General features: G+C 44.2%; 1 protein-coding gene across 1 annotated transcript in view; it reads left to right on the forward strand.

Annotated features, from left to right (window-relative positions):
- The window catches only part of FAM234B (family with sequence similarity 234 member B), a 37,385-nt gene that overhangs the window by 10,654 nt on the left and 8,907 nt on the right, over window positions 1-17,824 (forward strand). Inside the window, exons 2-10 of the mRNA XM_003906028.5 lie at window positions 485-880; window positions 3,382-3,480; window positions 6,506-6,694; window positions 8,085-8,215; window positions 12,159-12,306; window positions 12,675-12,816; window positions 13,825-13,968; window positions 14,151-14,232; window positions 16,681-16,836. Coding sequence (XP_003906077.2) covers window positions 485-880; window positions 3,382-3,480; window positions 6,506-6,694; window positions 8,085-8,215; window positions 12,159-12,306; window positions 12,675-12,816; window positions 13,825-13,968; window positions 14,151-14,232; window positions 16,681-16,836 — 1,487 coding nt within the window. The remainder of the gene's footprint in view (window positions 1-484; window positions 881-3,381; window positions 3,481-6,505; window positions 6,695-8,084; window positions 8,216-12,158; window positions 12,307-12,674; window positions 12,817-13,824; window positions 13,969-14,150; window positions 14,233-16,680; window positions 16,837-17,824) is intronic.

Below are 17,824 nucleotides of genomic sequence, written 5' to 3' on the forward strand. Positions count from 1 at the left end.
GTTGGGAAGCCACAGATATTGGGCTGTGAGAAGCAGCGTATGGAGAATAATTGTTCTAAAAGTTTACCAGGAAAGATTAGGACGTCACAGATGTAAGAAAATCTGAGGCAATATGCACATTAGGCACATGGAGAGTTGACACGGAGCCATGGTCTTTTTCTTGAGTAAGATTCGAACACATTAAGAGAGCTTTCTTTTTAAACTGAAGACATTTTAAATTTGCTAACTTCTGCCTCCTTTTCCGTTGTCTTCAACTCATGCAGGCAGTGATCCTGGAGCACTGTGCTTTTGTTTCTCCCTCCATTCCTAACCCCTGCTTCGCTGGCTTGTTTTACAGATAGCCACCAAGGTTCAGACTTGATGTAAACCTGGATTTTTTTGTTTTAGTTTTCTGTGTTCTCCTGGGTATTTATAGATGCCATATATTTGGTGAGGGTGTCTCCTCCCCAGTTCTCCTTGACTCTCTGTTTTTCTGTCTTTTCAGGGAAGAAGAGTCCAGACCTAGGGGAGTATGATCCCCTCACCCAGGCTGACAGTGACGAGAGTGAAGACGATCTGGTGCTTAACTTGCAGAAGAATGGAGGGGTCAAAAATGGGAAGAGTCCTTTGGGAGAAGCGCCAGAACCCGACTCAGATGCCGAGGTTGCAGAGGCTGCAAAGCCACATCTTTCGGAAGTCACCACGGAGGGCTACCCCTCAGAACCCCTTGGGGGCCTGGAACAGAAGGCAGCCTCCTCCTTGGTGTCATATGTGCGCACATCTGTCTTCCTGCTGACTTTGGGGATCTCAATGATCCTGGTGCTCCTGTGTGCTTTCCTGATCCCCTGTCCTCCCAGAGATCTGCACAGCACCTGGAGCCGCCATTTGGGCTCCCAGGGAGGTGAGCTGCAGAATCTTCAGCCCTAATCCTGTGAAACTTCATGCTATCTCTCATTACATTTAAATTTTCCTCTAAATCTGAAAACTTAATATGTGTCATGTGGCATTCCCCACCCTGCCCTCCCCGCTGTGTGGAGGTGGCAAGGAGATTAAGATTTGAAAGAAAACAAACACCTCCAAAAACCTGGGAATCACTGCTCTGTGTGTCTGTCGGCATTGGTCTTTATTCGACCCAGAGAGGACGGGGCTGGTTTGCTGGGTTCCTGCTGTGGAGCCAGCACTGTATCGGGGGAATGCAAAGCTGTAGGAAAGGCTATTTACAGAGAAAAGCAAGGTTCAAGGCCTGGCTGCACCAGGTATAGGGCTCCTGTAGAACCCTTCGACATTCGTTGATTATAGAGGCCTGATCTAATTTAAATGATAAAATAATTTCATTTCCTGTAAAAGATAGTTGCTACCTTTTCTTTCTTGCTCCTCATGGTTAGGGTGGTGCTGTCTGAGTAATTCCAGCTATTCTGTCTCCTTTTGGAGCAGGCTTCTTTAAAACCTCTTGCTCTAGAATGGGACTTACGTCTCACCTGTGTTGAGTAGTCCTGTCTCTTGTGAACTGGATTAGGCTCTCCTCAGACCCTGCATCCTGTTGATCTAGAAATGTTTATCTCTGCCACTTCTCTGAGCCCAGTTGGATTAGCTTCTGACAAGTTCTGTGTTCTCATCTTCAGTTTCTCTGAAGGCAAGTTTAATTTACATATATTTATATACAGTCTAAAGGTGACAGATTGTTGGTGTGTCTGCCACCCAGCTTTAGAAATAGAACATCATTGAGACCTTCACAATCTCTTGTGTGTCCCTCCTGACCACATCCTCCTCTGCCCACCAAAGGCCTCTGCTATCCTGAATTTTTTGTTGATTATTCCTTTTTCTGTAAAGTTTAACCATGTCAATGTGCCGGGTTTTAAATTTTACATGAATTTAATCATGCAGTCTTCTGTGAACTGCTTTTTTTTTTTTTTTGTGACAGAGTCTTGCTCTGTCACCCAGGCTGGAGTGCAGTGGCACAATCTCAGCTCACTGCTGAGACTTCGCCTCCTGAGTTCAAGGGATTTTCATGCCTTAGCCTCCCATGTAGCCGGGATTACAGGAGCTCGCCACCACGCCTGGCTAATTTTTGTATTTTCAGTAGAGACGGGGTTTCGCCATTTTGGCCAGGCTGATCTTGAACTCCTGACCTCAGATGATCCGCCTGCCTCGGCCTCCCAAAGTGCTGGATTTATAGGTGTGAGCCACTGCACCCAGCCCGTGACCTGCTTTTTTGTGCCACTTAATTTTCTGAAAACAATTTATTGAGATTCATCTATATTGACACATTATACCTGGAATTTATTCATTTTCACTACTGTCTAATTTTCCATGGTGTGAATATCCCATGATTTATCCATTTTACTGTTGATGAACCTTTAAGTAATGCTTCCAGTCCTTTTTTTTTTTTTTTTTTTTTTTTTAATAAATAAGTGATGCTGCTAAGAACATTTTTGTGTGTGTTTTCTATTGCAGTGTATAAGAATTTCTCTAAGGCATAAACCTGGGAGTAAAATTGCTGGATCATACCACAGGGTGTGTGCATGTTCATTATTAGTAGTTTATGTTAAATTATTTTCCAACGTGGTTGTACCAATTTACACTTCCACTAGCAGTGTGTGAGTTCTCTCCAAATTGTGTGGGCATCCTTGGAGTCCACACTGTTGGGTGGTCGGGGGATGGAAGTCCAGACTCCACACGAGGCCTCTGCTGACACCACCCCTGTGGAGAGGAGGGAGAGGGCTGCCTTGTTGATGCTAGTTGGGGTGGAACTCCTTTGGTCCTGCTCGGTGAGGATGACAGTCCTGGGCCCCACCTGGCTTTCTCTGACATGACCCTGATGGTGGTGGTGGTGGTGGGGCGCCTTGTTACATCCAGGAGAGGATGGGAGCCCAGCTCCACGTTCAGCCTTTGCTATATGGGTGGGTGGAGCTGGGCCCATAATTTTATCTGGGGTGTTTGGTTGGAGTAGGACAGTTATTATCTAAAACTTTCCTGTCTTGCTGGACTGCACCTTTCCTGGGCTTTTGGCTAGGGAAGCCAGCCTTATCTGGGGCTTTTTTTGTCTGTACCTGTGGTGTTTTTGGGTTGCTGGCTTTTCCAGCACCCTATCTGGGTATTATGAGGCCAAAAGAAAACCCAGGGGACTCATCACCTTGTCATTCCTTGGGTCTTGCAGTCCCTAGCTGGTCTACTTCTTTCTCTCCGCCTTTTAGAGTTGTCTTATGTTTGTTGTACATACAGTGTGCAGGACTTTTCGATGCACTTAGCCGGGGTGAGGGGAGCAGGGAGTAGGGAGAGGTGTGTCTACTGTACCTAGTCAAGGAACTGGAGTCTGCCTGGTGTTTATAGAGCTACTGGCAACAGAGAACTGGTTTGTGGTAACTTGCTCAGGACCTTTTTGTTTTTTTATGTGTATAACAGGTGGGGACCTGTCTCCATTGGAATTGGCTGATGTGAATGGAGATGGCCTGCGTGATGTGCTTCTCTCCTTTGTGATGTCAAGGAACGGGAGTGCAGTAGGTAAGAGACGTGTCTTTTCAAGACTGCTACAGGGATACCGTCAGCTAGGAGAAAACATCAGAGCTGTGTCCCAAGTGGTACTGCAGAAGGATCTGCAGTGAACAGAAAGTTAACCGTGGTTCTGGCATACATGAAAACCCTCATAGGAAAGCTTCCACATATAAATAAAGCTCAGTCTAAAAAATCAGAAGGAATTATAGCTGGAAGGAATTTTGAGTCGTGACCAGGCCAGTGAAGAAACTGCGATGCAGAGAGGAAGCGACTTGCTCACACACTTTGCAATGAACAGTGTTTAGTCCTCGGGTTTCATGGGTTTTCTCCTGGTTTTCCATTGCTTCTTAGATTATAGTGAACATTGACTTTATGCTACCTTCCTATTCCTGGCAGAAAAGTTTTGTTCATAGACTTACACATCTTTACACACATACCTGTTGGCCAGGTGTTTTCCTTTCCCCCTTCAGTTTACGCTTGTAGACCTGCTGTCCATCCTGCTCTCTGCATGGGGAAGCTGAGCTGTATGGATGGTATCAACAGGCTTCCTTGCCTGCTGGTCTGCTTTCAATGGGGAACACAGCTCAGGAATGGGAGGGGAGGAAGAGTGTGAGAGGAGGTATTCACTCCCCTGGCTCCCTCCTCGCCGGGGTCACCGCAGGATGGCTGCTACAGCCTTGACCCTGGGTCACAGCTCGTTTCAAGGTGGCCCTCCTATAGGACTTTGCTTTTCTGGATTCCAGTAATTGCATCCTCTCCTTGTGTCTTTGTGGGGGAGCCTAACAGTTCTGAGGGTCTGCACTATAACTTGTGGTGTTTCTACACGCTGGCCACATCTTTGTGAATAGTCTCCTTATGAAACCGTCCACAACCTACCCTAATTTAGGGTGCTGTTTCTGGGATCCCAGCTTTTACACATGTCAGCTGTAGAAAAAGAAAAATGTTCTGATTTCAGCCTAAGTACACAAGGCTTTTGGTTGGTCCTGCAGTCTCCACTACAGTGGAGTCAAACTGCAGGCTGTGAGCTGATGCAGGGACCTAGTTTGATGTTGAGGGTGCCCTAGTGACTGCTTTTAAGTCATCTAGGCCTTGGAATACACGTCTAGGTGTGTTTTAGAGAATTCTAAACTACATCTCTTACATTAGTAGGGGTGGCTTTCTGAGGCCCACGTGAGATGTGAAAGCAGTCTGGGTGGAGATCTGCTATAGAGAGCATCTCTAGCCTAGGAGTAGATTTCCGTGCAATCAAAACTTGATTACGCTTTTCCTGCCCGTGACTTCTGAAGTTAAAATCTTCCCCATCTACTAAGATTTAGAGATGTTTTTAGTCATTTGGTATCTTACGTGGTTTGCTTCATATCAAGACTCATAATGGCAAGGCCGTGGGTTTGGACACAATATGGACCAGGCTGATTTGGCCACAGACTGTGCAAATAAGGATATAGCGAACATATGGTGCTTTCTATGTGTTGACACACTATTGTCAGCACGTAACGTATGAAGGAATTTATCCCTCCACACAGTCCTGTGAGGTAGACTCATTATTATTCCCCTTTTGCACACGAGGAAGGTGAGACACCATGAGGTTAAAGAACTTGCCCAAAGTCCTGCCGCTGGTAAATGGTGGAGCTGGGGATTCAGATCCAAGGAGTCTGGCTCTGGAGTTCATGTCCTTGACCCTCATGCCAAGCTGCTGTGCCCATAACCCACAAAGCTCTGTGCCACTGGACACAGAGGAATTAAGTTTTTGGTCTATTCACTTGTTCCTTCATTCAGCAACTGTGTGTTGATGCTGACTGTGTGGCAGCCACTGTGCACCTTCTCTAGAGTTCTGCTGATTACACACAGACTGCCGAACAAGAGCAGCCTGGCCTCAGCCTCGAGGAGTCATGGTCTAGCAGGAAGGGGTAACGCATCACCACCTGGGAAAAGATGAGCTAGAGCATTGTAGGATGGAGTAGGTTCCTCCAGTAGGGAGAACTGCACAGGATAGGGATCCTAGCACCTTTGAGAAGCCTGGAAGTTACCATATACCACCCCTGTTTGTCATATATATCTTCTGGCAACAAGGTCTGAAACAGCCAACCATAGTTGGTCACTCGTTTTTAGGTTGTATAATTAATTAGTCGTACTGAGGAATAGATAGAAGGAAGCTCTAAAAGTTTTGTTTCCTTTTCTGTATTAGTTGTTGCTGAAAGTGGGAACTGTATGAAATGAGTCATGTATCCCTGTCCTGAGAATGCATGTGAAACTGACAAGGGAGAAAGTTCTGAGTCTGATGTCTGATGTAGTAATTAAGTGACATAAAGGCTTATTTACTAAGGGCATGGCTACTCTAATCCCTTACTAGCTGTCCTTGGACCTAGGTATTAGGTCTTCCCAAATATTTTTTCCTGACTGGGACCAAATCAATTGATTCTGTACAACTCTAGACTAGCAAGACCCACTCATCATTGCTATATGTAATCTTCAAGTTTATTATTATTATTTTTTAATTTTTCTACTCTCAGGAAGCATTTGTTAGTGATGATTAGAATTCAGGTATTTTGCTCCCTGCTCTGCACACATTCTAGATCAGTCTCATGTTTCCGAGCATATCTTTTCCTACTGGTTTTTTGTTCTTAACTACTTTTTCATATTCTCGAATTTGCTCCTGTCTCTTATAAGGCAAACAGTTGGTTGCTATAGGTGCAGACATTAGTGAGACAGTCTTTCTCCTTAAGGATATCACCATTTAGTTGGGGCCAAGGTGGCAGACATGTAAAGAGAAGTGTTGGGAAAGGTGCAAAAGTGGAGATGCATTCGACAGTGTAGAGGAGGCCGCAGCTCTTGTCTTACATGAGAAGCGTGTTGAGCAAAGATGACAGGCATTCTGTGTTCACACCTTGCTGCCAGAAGTGTGGGAGGGAGCTGAATACACAAGTGTGGTTGCTGCCTTACCACCATCCACTTGGAGTTTTGTGGCCTCTAGTTCATCTCTGCCTCTTATCTCCTCTGCCTGCTTTCCTTTTTTATCTCTCTTGTGTGCTTTTAGGTGGCTCAAGGCCAGCTGCTAATCTTGTGTGCCTTTCGGGGATGAATGGCAGCACACTGTGGTCTAGTCTTCTCCCTGAGGAGGCTCGAGATATCACATGTTTGGAGCTGATGCCAGGAAGCTTGGCTGAAACCGTCTGCCTTGTGACGGGGACACACAAAATGCTCAGTGCATTCAATGCTACGTCAGGTAAATACCATTGATCACAAAAGAACTTTGCTGCTACGAGCCATAATTTTGGATTAGAATCATCTGTTGGGTAGGGGACCTTTTTACTCTCACATGGTGGAATGTCTGATTTACTGCTCTGGAATATGGTTATTAAGAGAAATGAGAGAAAAGGTTTGGGCACTTTGAGTAAACAGATCCATGGTTCAACCTGTTTGGTGATAGGATGGGGCTGGAACTGAATTACCCAAACAGAAACTACCCTGAGGCCTTTGGTGTGTAAATAGTCTCCTGACTCTGTTCTTTGTACAAAAGACAACTGAACTTTGATTCTTCATATTTGATGTACATGGGATCCATGTGTAAACTTGGGCATTAACTACTTAAAAAGGCCGGGCGCGGTGGCTCAAGCCTGTAATCCCAGCACTTTGGGAGGCCGAGGCGGGCGGATCACGAGGTCAGGAGATCGAGACCATCCTGGCTAACACAGTGAAACCCCGTCTCTACTAAAAAAATACAAAAAACTAGCCGGGCGAGGTGGCGGGCGCCTGTAGTCCCAGCTATTCGGGAGGCTGAGGCAGGAGAATGGCGTAAACCCAGGAGGCAGAGCTTTTAGTGAGCTGAGATCCGGCCACTGCACTCCAGCCCAGGCGACGAGACTCCGTCTCAAAAAAAAAAAAAAAAAAAAAAACCTACTTAAAAAAATACGTCAGTGAAGAAATAAAGGTTTGTTGAGGCTTGTTGACTAGCCTTTTAGCTTCTTACTGCATTCAGACATACATGACAAAGGGAATGAAAAAGAATCACATGTCCTGAAGGTTCTTACAGAATCCTAAGTATACGGCCCATAGGCTTGGTACTGCTGGGCCGTGTGCTCACATGGAGCGGAATAAATAACATCCTTCCCAGGTTTAGAGGTTGGAGTTTGGTTGCGGGGTGCTTCTGAGTGAAAAAAACTGGGATTTGAGTTAACTGTAGAACTGAAGCCATCTGGAAAACTTCCTGTGATGCTGTGGTGCTTACTTATGTGTGGGGGAAGGAAGCAGAGTGGTCTGGTCGGCTGCTCCTAGATGTTTCCTTAGTAGTTGTTATAATCTCTAACAGATTCGTTCCCTCACCCCAGGCAAGTGAGCCCTTCTTTGTTGGAAAGGATTTAGCACCTCCATTTGATCTAAAAGGATCTAGGTGGGAAATTATTGCATGGATTTGTTAGCCAGATACCTGAGGATTCAGATCACACTCCCTGGCCCCTCCTCCTCAGTAAGACAAAAACGAAAGGCAGTAAGTAGGCAGGAGTTGCTGTCTGTTGTTCAGCCCATTGCGTCTTTCTTTTCTGGCCTGGGAACATGGCATCTGCCTTTTCCAGAGGCAAGAAGCTGTCATAGTGACCAGCCTATGTGTCCTTCCTTAGGGAAAGCCATTTGGACTTTGAACCCAAACTACTTGTCTAATGGTACCTTAGCTGCCCCAGTTGTGGTGCTGCCAGACTTGGATGAAGATGGTGTTCGAGACCTTGTAGTTCTGGCCATTGGGGAATTGCAGGTATGATCTCTATTAAATGGTTTTTGTTTCTTATAGGGAATGCTTCTATTTTAGTTGTCTCAGCTCCTAGTGTTGCTATTATAAATACTGCTTGAAATGTTCTTTTTACAAGGGTTTAAGTAAATTCTCTTTGTGAGGTTAAGTGAATATATGACCATTATGAACCCATTTTCTCTGGCAGCCTCATGGCTCCATGGACTAGGGTGTAGTGGAGCTTTAGAGTCAGGTAGGTCTGTATGTGAATTCCACCTTTACCACTTTATATCTTTGCAGCCTTGGGCAAGCCATGGAGCCTGTCCAAGCTCTGGTTTCTTCATATGTAAAAAGGGCATGTTATATCTACTTATATCATTGTTATGAAAATAAGAGCTAACATATTTAAAGTGCCTAGAGCAGTGCCTACGTTTTACTGTGTATATGTATTTTTAGTTTTCCTATATTATATATGTACATTTTTATGTCAATTATAAAACAATAGAACAGGCTGGTACAAAGTTCATAAAAGATACGTAGGAAAAAAATCTAAGTCAAGCAATAATAACAACAATGACCAAAGAAAGGAGTGTTGTAATCTAGGCTGTGATAAGGCAGACTTTGATCCAGGACAGTGGCCCTTGAATTATGGTCCTAACTTGTGATTTGCAGGAACTTCAGTGTACTGGTTACTCTGCACACAGGTAAAATAAGAGTAGATCTTTCCTCCAAATCACAGGCAGGAATACATTAATGAGCAGGATTTTCTCGATTTTAAGTTTTTATTCTGGAAGCGTTTTTCAGAGCTTTTGTTAAAGACTTTTTCTCAGACTTCCTAGTATGTCTGCCAAGGAAATGCTTGGGCACAAAAGAGTCAATTGGCAAAGAATGTTTATGGAAAAATGTGGATATGGCTAATTTTGCCTCATTTGATAACCTATTTTAATTTTTTTTTTTTTTTTTTTTTTTTTGAGACGGAGTCTCGCTCTGTCGCCCAGGCTGGAGTGCAGTGGCCCGATCTCAGCTCACTGCAAGCTCCGCCTCCCGGGTTCACGCCATTCTCCTGACTCAGCCCCCAGAGTAGCTGGGACTACAGGCGCCCGCCACCTCGCCCGGCTACTTTTTTGTATTTTTTAGTAGAGACGGGGTTTCACCAGGTTAGCCAGGATGGTCTCGATCTCCTGACCTTGTGATCCGCCCGTCTCGGCCTCCCAAAGTGCTGGGATTACAGGCTTGAGCCACCGCGCCCGGCCAACCTATTTTAATTTTAATAGACCTTGTGTTTGCTGTTGTGATCTTTGTATTGCCTATATGGAGTAGAGTTGTAAATTCTGCAGGTAAAATTATGCAGAATGGAATGAAATCTGTTAAGATTTTGTGGCTTTTTGCCAAGAGTCCCCAAAACTCAGAGTGCCCCGTCAGTCATGAGTTTTGAGGAGCACTGCTCTAGCACACTAAACTCTCCCTTACATTTGCAAGATAAAGGCAAGATCCAGAATGAGCTAAATTTCTGAAGCCTACTTAGTTTTAAGGGTTTTAAGCTTTAAGGGTACTTTATGTTCGTTTTCTTTAGCTAGCAAGTTGGTCTCAAAGTGGACCCGAACCAAGGATTCAGGAATTATTCATGTAATCTTTTTTATCCTAATTATTATGAATAAAGAGATTGGTGACTAGGGAAAATTTGAATTATTACTTACCTCAGGGAGCAATTCTCTGAAGGGGAACATATGGGGAGGCACAGCAAGCCACTGAACAAGTTTTTGTGTCGTGATTGAATTTAGAAATCGGTCTAACTGTCCCGTCTGGCCGCTTATTAGCTGGTGGTGGTTGGCAGGAGAGTGGCTCAGGCCGTTGGGGACCCTCCATAGTAAGGAGGTCTCTACCGGAGGAAGCGGCTTCTTGCCCACTCTTACTCTGTGCCCTTTGTGTTGGTCTCTACCCAGTGTATTGCCTTTTTTGCCCTACAGAATTTTCACAATAGGGTACAGCTAGGGCATAGTCGCAGTTCTGCTTGAAAAGTGGTAGACAGTTCTAGGAAAATCTTATGGAGGCACTAGGTATATAGCGCAGCAGCTTCATCCTTGTACTGACCTCTTTTGACTTCTCTACCAGCAACAAGGGACCCCAGGAACCTGCATAAGCTTCTGAGATGGAAGACTCTTCACAAGGAAGGAAACCTAAGTCTGTGACTTAGAGTGATTGCATTTGTTGATCTGGGTTTAGAGTGAAGTGGGCTTGGAGAACTGGACCTGGTTTTTGATTAGAGGAACTGATAAGGTCTAGAACATTAGTGGGAAGGGACCTTGAAGACCATTCGGTTAACTTTCTCGCACCATGCTATGATCTGTGGTTCAGCATTACAGGCATATTGGCACCCCACTCTCTGGCGTACTCAGGCTGATGGAATAACACGAATTTGTGAGGCAGTCCATTTCATTTTTGGGCCAGCTCCAGAAAATTCTATCCTAAGCAGAAAGAAATCTGCTTTCTCATAGCTTCCACTCATTGTTCCAGCTTCATTCCCATAGAACTACTCTGAATGAGTCTAATCTCCTTTCTATAGGAAAGCCGTTTAACCATTAGCCTAGTCCGTGTAAGCTTGCTACTCAAGGCTAAATATCCCCATTTCTTATACTGTTCCTCACGCAACCAGGAAGTCCAGACCCCTCTTTTTCTTGATTTCTTTCCCTTTGCATTCTAGTTTGTCCAAATCTCTTTTAAAATGTGGTACTTATATCTAAAAACAGCATTTTATTTGTAGTATAACCAATGTATCAACCTAAGGGAATTGTTGCTTATTTTGATATAGACTCTGTATTTCTGTTTTTGCAGCCAAAGATCATAATATTTTTTCTAAGATTTGCTTTTTGTTTGTAATCAGTTAAAATGCCTGTATCTTTTTAAATGTTTAATTATTAATAGACCAGTTTTTTTTTTTTTCCTCTGGCAGATTTTGACTCATCTTCCAGCCTAAGGTTTTTTGAATTTTGAGTTTGTCTGATGCCATATTAGCTATCCTTCTCAGCTTTGTGATAAACTTGAACTCTATTCCTTTCAAGTCTTTGATAGGAATGTTTAATAGGAATGGGGCAATGGCAGAGTGCTACGACATTCCTCTAAAAACCTCCCTCTAGGTTGTTATTGATCCCATAAGTACCTTTTCCTGGTACACGGCAAAGCACATTTCTTTATCTTGTCCAGAGAGTTCATGATGATAAACTTTGTCAAAAGCTTTACTGAAGTCAAGATATCAGTAAAATCCTCGTATTTAACTGGTGACTCTATCCCCAGAAGAAAATCCTCTAGAGCTGAAGTTGGCCACTGTGGCCTGTAGGTTAAATTTGACCCACTACTTGTTTTTGTAAATAGAGCTTTATTGGAACATACTCACACCCATTCATTTATGTGTTGTTTATGATGGCTTTCACACTAGAACAGCAGAGTAGAATAGTTGCTACAGAGATCATCTAGCTGGCAAAGCCTAAAATTTGGCCCTTCACAGAAAAAGTTTGTTGATCTCTCTTTGAGAATGAAGTTGATGGTGTCCAGGCCAGATATCCAGTGTTCTGATGGGAGAGCACTGCCTGGATTAACTCTAGCTGGAACCAAATATTACTGGGGATTTCTGGTATTGAAGTAAAGACCCAGGGGCCAGCCATCCTATGTTTAGCTGTAGGCTAGAATTCTGTGCCTCAGGAGACTGTTCCGCAAGCAACAATTCTGCTTCAGAGAAACTGTCTGAGGTGCTTTGAAGATGCCCTTTGCTGGCTTTAATGAGGCAATGGGACATTTGCCTCACTTGCTTACTTGCAGGGAAATAAAGCGAAGCAGGTTTGGCTTTGTGCTTTCCAACTTGGGGGAGTGTTTCTGAACCTGTGGCTAATGAGGAGGCAGCGACTGTCGGAGAAGCCATTTAATTAGGAAATGATAGGGCTTCTGTTGACTCTACCCCTCTCTCTTACTTCCTCAGCCAGATCTGTGCTTTCTGCTGGTGTCCGGCCGGACCGGAAGTCCAGTGGGTCGACCTGTGAAGTACAACATCGTGGGAGTTGGGAATCTGATTGGTCCTCAGGTTTACATCACAACAAACGGGGCTGTCTACATCCTGTTTGGCTTTGGTAAGATGCAAGGCTACTTTTTGCTCCTGTTCCCCACTGGCATATGTGATGGGGTCTTCCTTATGAGACAGGCTGAAAGCTCAGGAACTCCTGACACCAGCCTTCCCAGAGCCTTCTAATGCAGGGGTCTCTCACTGTCCCCTACTTATCACAGGGTATTAACTCTGCTTTCCTTTGCTGCCTCCTCAAAAGGGAAGACTCTTTTCCAGCATCCACTTAATCACCTCCCCACTTGTTCTGTGTTGTCCAGTCTGGGTGGGCTCTGTTAGACCCATCTGGTCAGGCTCTGTGTCTCTTGCTCAGATCCTCACCATGGGACAGTTCTGTTAAATTCAAATTCTCAGTGTTGGTTCTTCCTGTGGTGCTAGGAAATATACAGGCTGTCGCCCTGCGGGACATTTTTGTTCAGGCCCAAAATCGAGACAGCTCACCACCTTCTCTGCAGATAGAAGAGCCAGAATGGGAAAAGCGAAGATCCATCAACCTCTCTGAGCTCATTGATGTTTACAGGTAGGGCAGATGTCTGTCCTTGGTCACAGTGAGGTGTCCTGTGAACTCACATGCCTTTGAGTCTCTAAGTTTGGTTGGGCTGGTGAATATGTGGGTAGAGGTTTGGGGGAAACAGTGCTAATCTTAATTTACTATCTTCTGATCTGGTTAACATGAGTTAGAAATTTTCTTCTCTTGGTAACGTAATGCGTTGATATCTATGTGTTGGTGACCATGTGTGATCACTCCTCAGGTAGGATGCAAGGAAGGATACTTAGGGCTCTGAGTCAGAGTGGGGAGGGAGATAGACTTATCTAACTGTTTGTAAAACTGTGTTGAAGGATCTGACCTACTCTTTTCTGTATTTTTCTCTTAGTTGAAGCAGCATTTTGACAGAAGTGAGAATAGCGTCCATGAAATCTTATTTTTTAATTTTTATTTATTTCTTAACTAGAAGCATGTAGTTTGTCACATGCTGGGGATTTTACTCATTTAACCCCAAGCCTGGATAATAATTGTTTCATTCTTTTCTACCAGAAGTTCCAATTCATTTTCTAGCATTTTTTAAGGCAGTATCATGTTGTTTTGGTGAATTTGACAGGTATTAAGTAGAATAGTCCCAGGGGCACCGAGCAATAACAAATTCAGCGAAGTGTATGCCATGGGCTGCTGCCCAAGCTCATTGGCAACCTCTGGCCTCCTGTCCAGATCTCTGTCTGCCTTCCCTGTGATTATCCTTGACTCTGTTGCCTTTCCCAGAGTATCCAATGTGAGAGATATTGCACTGTAGCACTTTTCCTATGAGTTCCTTTTGAACTTGTATGGAATTTTCTAGGGATCCTTGGTTTCTAAGGTCAAGAAAATGAGATTCAACTGAAACAACAGTGTGTCCCACTTGATGAGATAATGGTGGGGCATGAATGTAAGAGTGTATACAGGTATATGTATACTGAGAGAAAAAGCCAAAATAAATGGCTCAGAAATCTCGTTCAAGCCAGAGACTAACTGTTGGGGTCTTATTTAACCCAGTGATGGTGTTGAGCTACTCCAGATGGTGAAGGCACCAGATTCCAACTGCAGCAACCTTCTGATTACAACCAGACAAGGCCTTGTGCTGCTTCGGGGGCAAAATCTGACACCTTACTGGACATTGAGACTTCAAGGCCTGCGCAGGTTTGCAGTGTGTTCCTTCTTGTGTTTGCTGTTTTGATCCACTTTCCCATGTCTAAAAATTGTCCAGAACAATTGCTTGCAATTCTTATATCTGGGGCCAGTGCAAGAGAAGGGAGAGAGAGTTCTTAGTTTTCCTGTTTTTCTTGTTCACTATTGATTGCTTACTTTATCCTTATTTGCAGCCAGCCTACTCCTGGATATTTCACTGATGATCAGACGTTAGACTTCCTTCTGCAGATACAGGATGGAGTTGGGATGAAAAAGGTAAAACTTTGGGCCTCAGATCAATCAAAGCATATGTAAAGTATATACTTTCTGTCCAACCCTCTGCTAGGCACAGCAGGGAATAAAAAGAAGCTATAATATGATCTCTACCTTCAAAGAACTCAGAGTCTCACTGAGTGGATAAAATGAAAATTCACAGTTCAGTGCTAAAATCTGGAGCACTGGAAGCCTTTCTAGGATAATCTCCTTCCTATATAGGAGTTTCTTGTTCTGGATCCCTAGCTTACGGTTAGGCAGTGGGAACCTTCTGAAATCTCTTGGTGGGGAAAGACAGGTATACAGAAATGTAATACTTTGACACACAGCTACACCTGAGATTTCAGAGAAGTCTGTGGTGACTGGGGTTTTATGGAAGACCTTATAAAGAAGGGAAATATAAGCAGGGCTTTTTAAAGCTGAGTCATATTTATGTGGAGAGGAAAACATGCCAGGTCAGGGGTGCCAAGACCAGAGGCCCAGACACAGAAAGGATAGAGCATGTTCTAAGGACACTGAATAGATCCTTGATATTATATGAAATTGTATATTGTGAGAATATAATGATTGGATAGATGACTTTCATTTCTTTAACATTACAGCAGAATTACAGAGTTACAATTTTTTTTTTGGTTCATTTTCACTGTGAAATATATATCTGTTTCTGTACATTGCCCACTGTTCCCTGAGAGAGAAAAAGAATTCAACAAACACTTTATCATCACCTCTAATGTGTGCCAACTTCTGTACTGAATGCTGGAGACACAAAATTAATGAAGACAAAGTCACTGCACAGCTCTGCCACGTGCTGGAAAGTGCTGTTGTGGAGGTTCACACAGGGGTCCACTGGAAACACAGGGAGCAGATGGAGTGCAGGCGAGCTGGAGGGCCAGGGAGGCAAGAGATGCCTCATGTTGGTCAGGGGTTGTATGTGCAGAATCATGAGAGCAGAGAAAAGGTTTGCTAAATAGATAAGGGTGGGCTGAGGTGCACTCCCGCCAGAGAGACGAGAATGAGGTCAGCTTACAGAGGGCCCCGAAAGCACAGCTGCAGAATCTGGATGAGGCTTTGGAGGCCATAGGGCTATTTGGTTATGGGCAGAGGACAGATACAGTGATAAAAGCATCATGTTAGGGAGAGACTTCCAACAGTGCTATATAGGAAAAGCCAATGCCTGCGTGTAATTAAAAGGAATTTCCGATACAGATTGGGATTTCACTGGTGCTGGGAGGACAATGAAAGAAGGGTGTATAGTAGGTATAGTAGGTTGAAGGTGGAGATACTGTTTCAGCCCTGGGTTTTAATCCTGACACCATTACTTATTGGAGACCTTGGGCATATTACCTAATCTTGCCTAGCTGCAGTTTCTGCATTTATAAAACAGGGGTAATAATATTGCCTGCCTTCATAGGATTATTGTGACAGTTAAATGAAATATGTGTTTGAGTGGATACAAGTTTTTAGTGCAGTGTCTCTAGACTTCTTTTTTCCCCAAGACTGCCAAAGGGAATCTTAAAGTGCTTCTCTGTTTTTCTTTCTCTGCTGGTTGAGAAGATTTTGTCTCTGCCAGGTTGGTTCCAGGAACTTGTGTGATGCAGATTCTGAGTACAGACACAGAAAGGCGGGACTCAGGAGCCTGGAAGAATAGGGCAAGCAGTTGTCCAAAGAGGTTAGGTCCTCCACTTATAGAAGTGTGGAGACGCTGGGTAGGAGGGAGTAAAGACACTTGGGCTAGAGGAAATTGGGGAACTTCTTGGGGATTGTGGTAAATGAGAGGTTCCAGATTTGTGAGGCATTTAGGGTGAAGAGCAGACATATGCCAGAATTATGAATTTGAACTCCTTCATCATTATCCTTTGATAAATGCAACTAAGCAATGAATTCCCTCTTGGATTATTTTTTTGCCTGTTTAAACAGCATTGCTTTAAATTTGAGACTTCCCTAGGTCCATATGCCACGACACCAAGAGTCAGATCCGTAAAGCTGGGAACACCGCGCCCGAGGACAGTGTTCACTGGGCCGTTGTTTTCTGAGTGGCTGCTGTGTTGTGGGGAATAAGGTGCTGCTGTTGGCATTTGCAGAGTTGCTGCTGTCTCTCTGAGGACTGTCCTAATCGTGGACAATCCCTGTGTCCACATCACTTCCTGTTTCTCAGATCCTGCTTTTCTCACCTGTAAAATGGGGTGGACTACATGATTTGAATGTCCCTTTTCCACTTGAGAACTTTGCAGTTCTTAAAATCTATTAAATGGGAACAAGGGCTGCAGAAGCTTAGGTCCTGGTCCTTAGCCATTATTCATGCTCTCTGAACACCCAGTTTGCTTGCATCTTAAAAGTGCAACCTGTTAATGTTTGTGTTATTTGAATACCTGCACATTTTTGTGTGTGCATTTTCTGGGCCTGCTGCTTTTTTGAGGCCTGGCCATGTTTATTCTGTCTTCTCTTTTGTAGATGATGGTTGTGGATGGTGACTCTGGCTCTGTTGTTTGGAGTTACCGTGCTCCGTGTCACATGAAAGAAACGCCAGCCACCTCGGCAGTTACTTCAGACCGGAAGTCTGTCTTCCTCTTCTGGGCCGAAGGGCTGTCAGCTGCATCTCCCAATTCCGTGAGTGAGCCTGGGAGGGTCTCTTTTTTACTTTGTCAGATGGCAGCTGCTCTGCAGGGCTGACTGTGTTCTGGAGATGTTATTTGATCCATCACTTTCCAACGGCTGGGGTAGAAACAAGTCAGCACTCGGTGGAGAAAAGCAGGAACCCTGTGTCCTCCTGAGCCACACTTTTGCCTTTTAGCAGAGAATGTGAATGCTGACAACAGCCCCTGACTGCTGGCTACTGACAGGGGGAAGCTGAATAAAGAATAAAAAGTCCTCCCAAGATGCTAGATCCAAATTTGCAGACAGTTCATATATGCTACAATTGTTGAAGAGGAGAAATCATTATGACTGGTCTGGAGTGGGCAGAGAGAATTTCAGGGAGGGGTAAGGCTGGGCTTTGAGGTGCATGCCCTAAGACTGAAGGAACGGGTATGGGGGAGGGTGGCCAGCAGTTGGAGAGGGACATTGACCACATAAAACTGAGAGGTTGTTTGAGGAACTATGGGAGAGAACGTCTGACACCTAGAAGGCAGATTTTAGAAAGTCCTAAATGTTACACTGCAGTGTTTTCATGGGGTTGATGAAGCAGGGTGCTACCTGTGTTAGGTACCTGGGAGTTTTTAGTAAGACCCACCCTGACCTAGTTCAATGAAACACATCTTGACTCAGCACTTTCTGTGTGCCAGGCACTGTGATCTCTGTAGGGGTCTAAGGATAAACTGAAAATAATCTGGCTCTCTAGAGAAGACAGATGGTCTAAGATAATGGGGGGAACCTGATGAAGGCAGGATCCCGAATTCATCCACCAGGCTCAGTCAACAAGTCACTCAACTTCTCTGAGCCTCATGATCTTTATCCGTTAATGGTTAATGAAGATGCTAATATATTTGCTCATTTTGAGGATCAGATTTACCTAAAATCTAGATTATATTTCTAACTCTGACATACCCTAACAATGTGACCATGGGCAATTTACTTAACTTTTTAACTTCCTCCCCGC

Source organism: Papio anubis, chromosome 9, assembly GCF_008728515.1.
Source record: "Papio anubis isolate 15944 chromosome 9, Panubis1.0, whole genome shotgun sequence".
Taxonomy (NCBI): domain Eukaryota; kingdom Metazoa; phylum Chordata; class Mammalia; order Primates; family Cercopithecidae; genus Papio; species Papio anubis.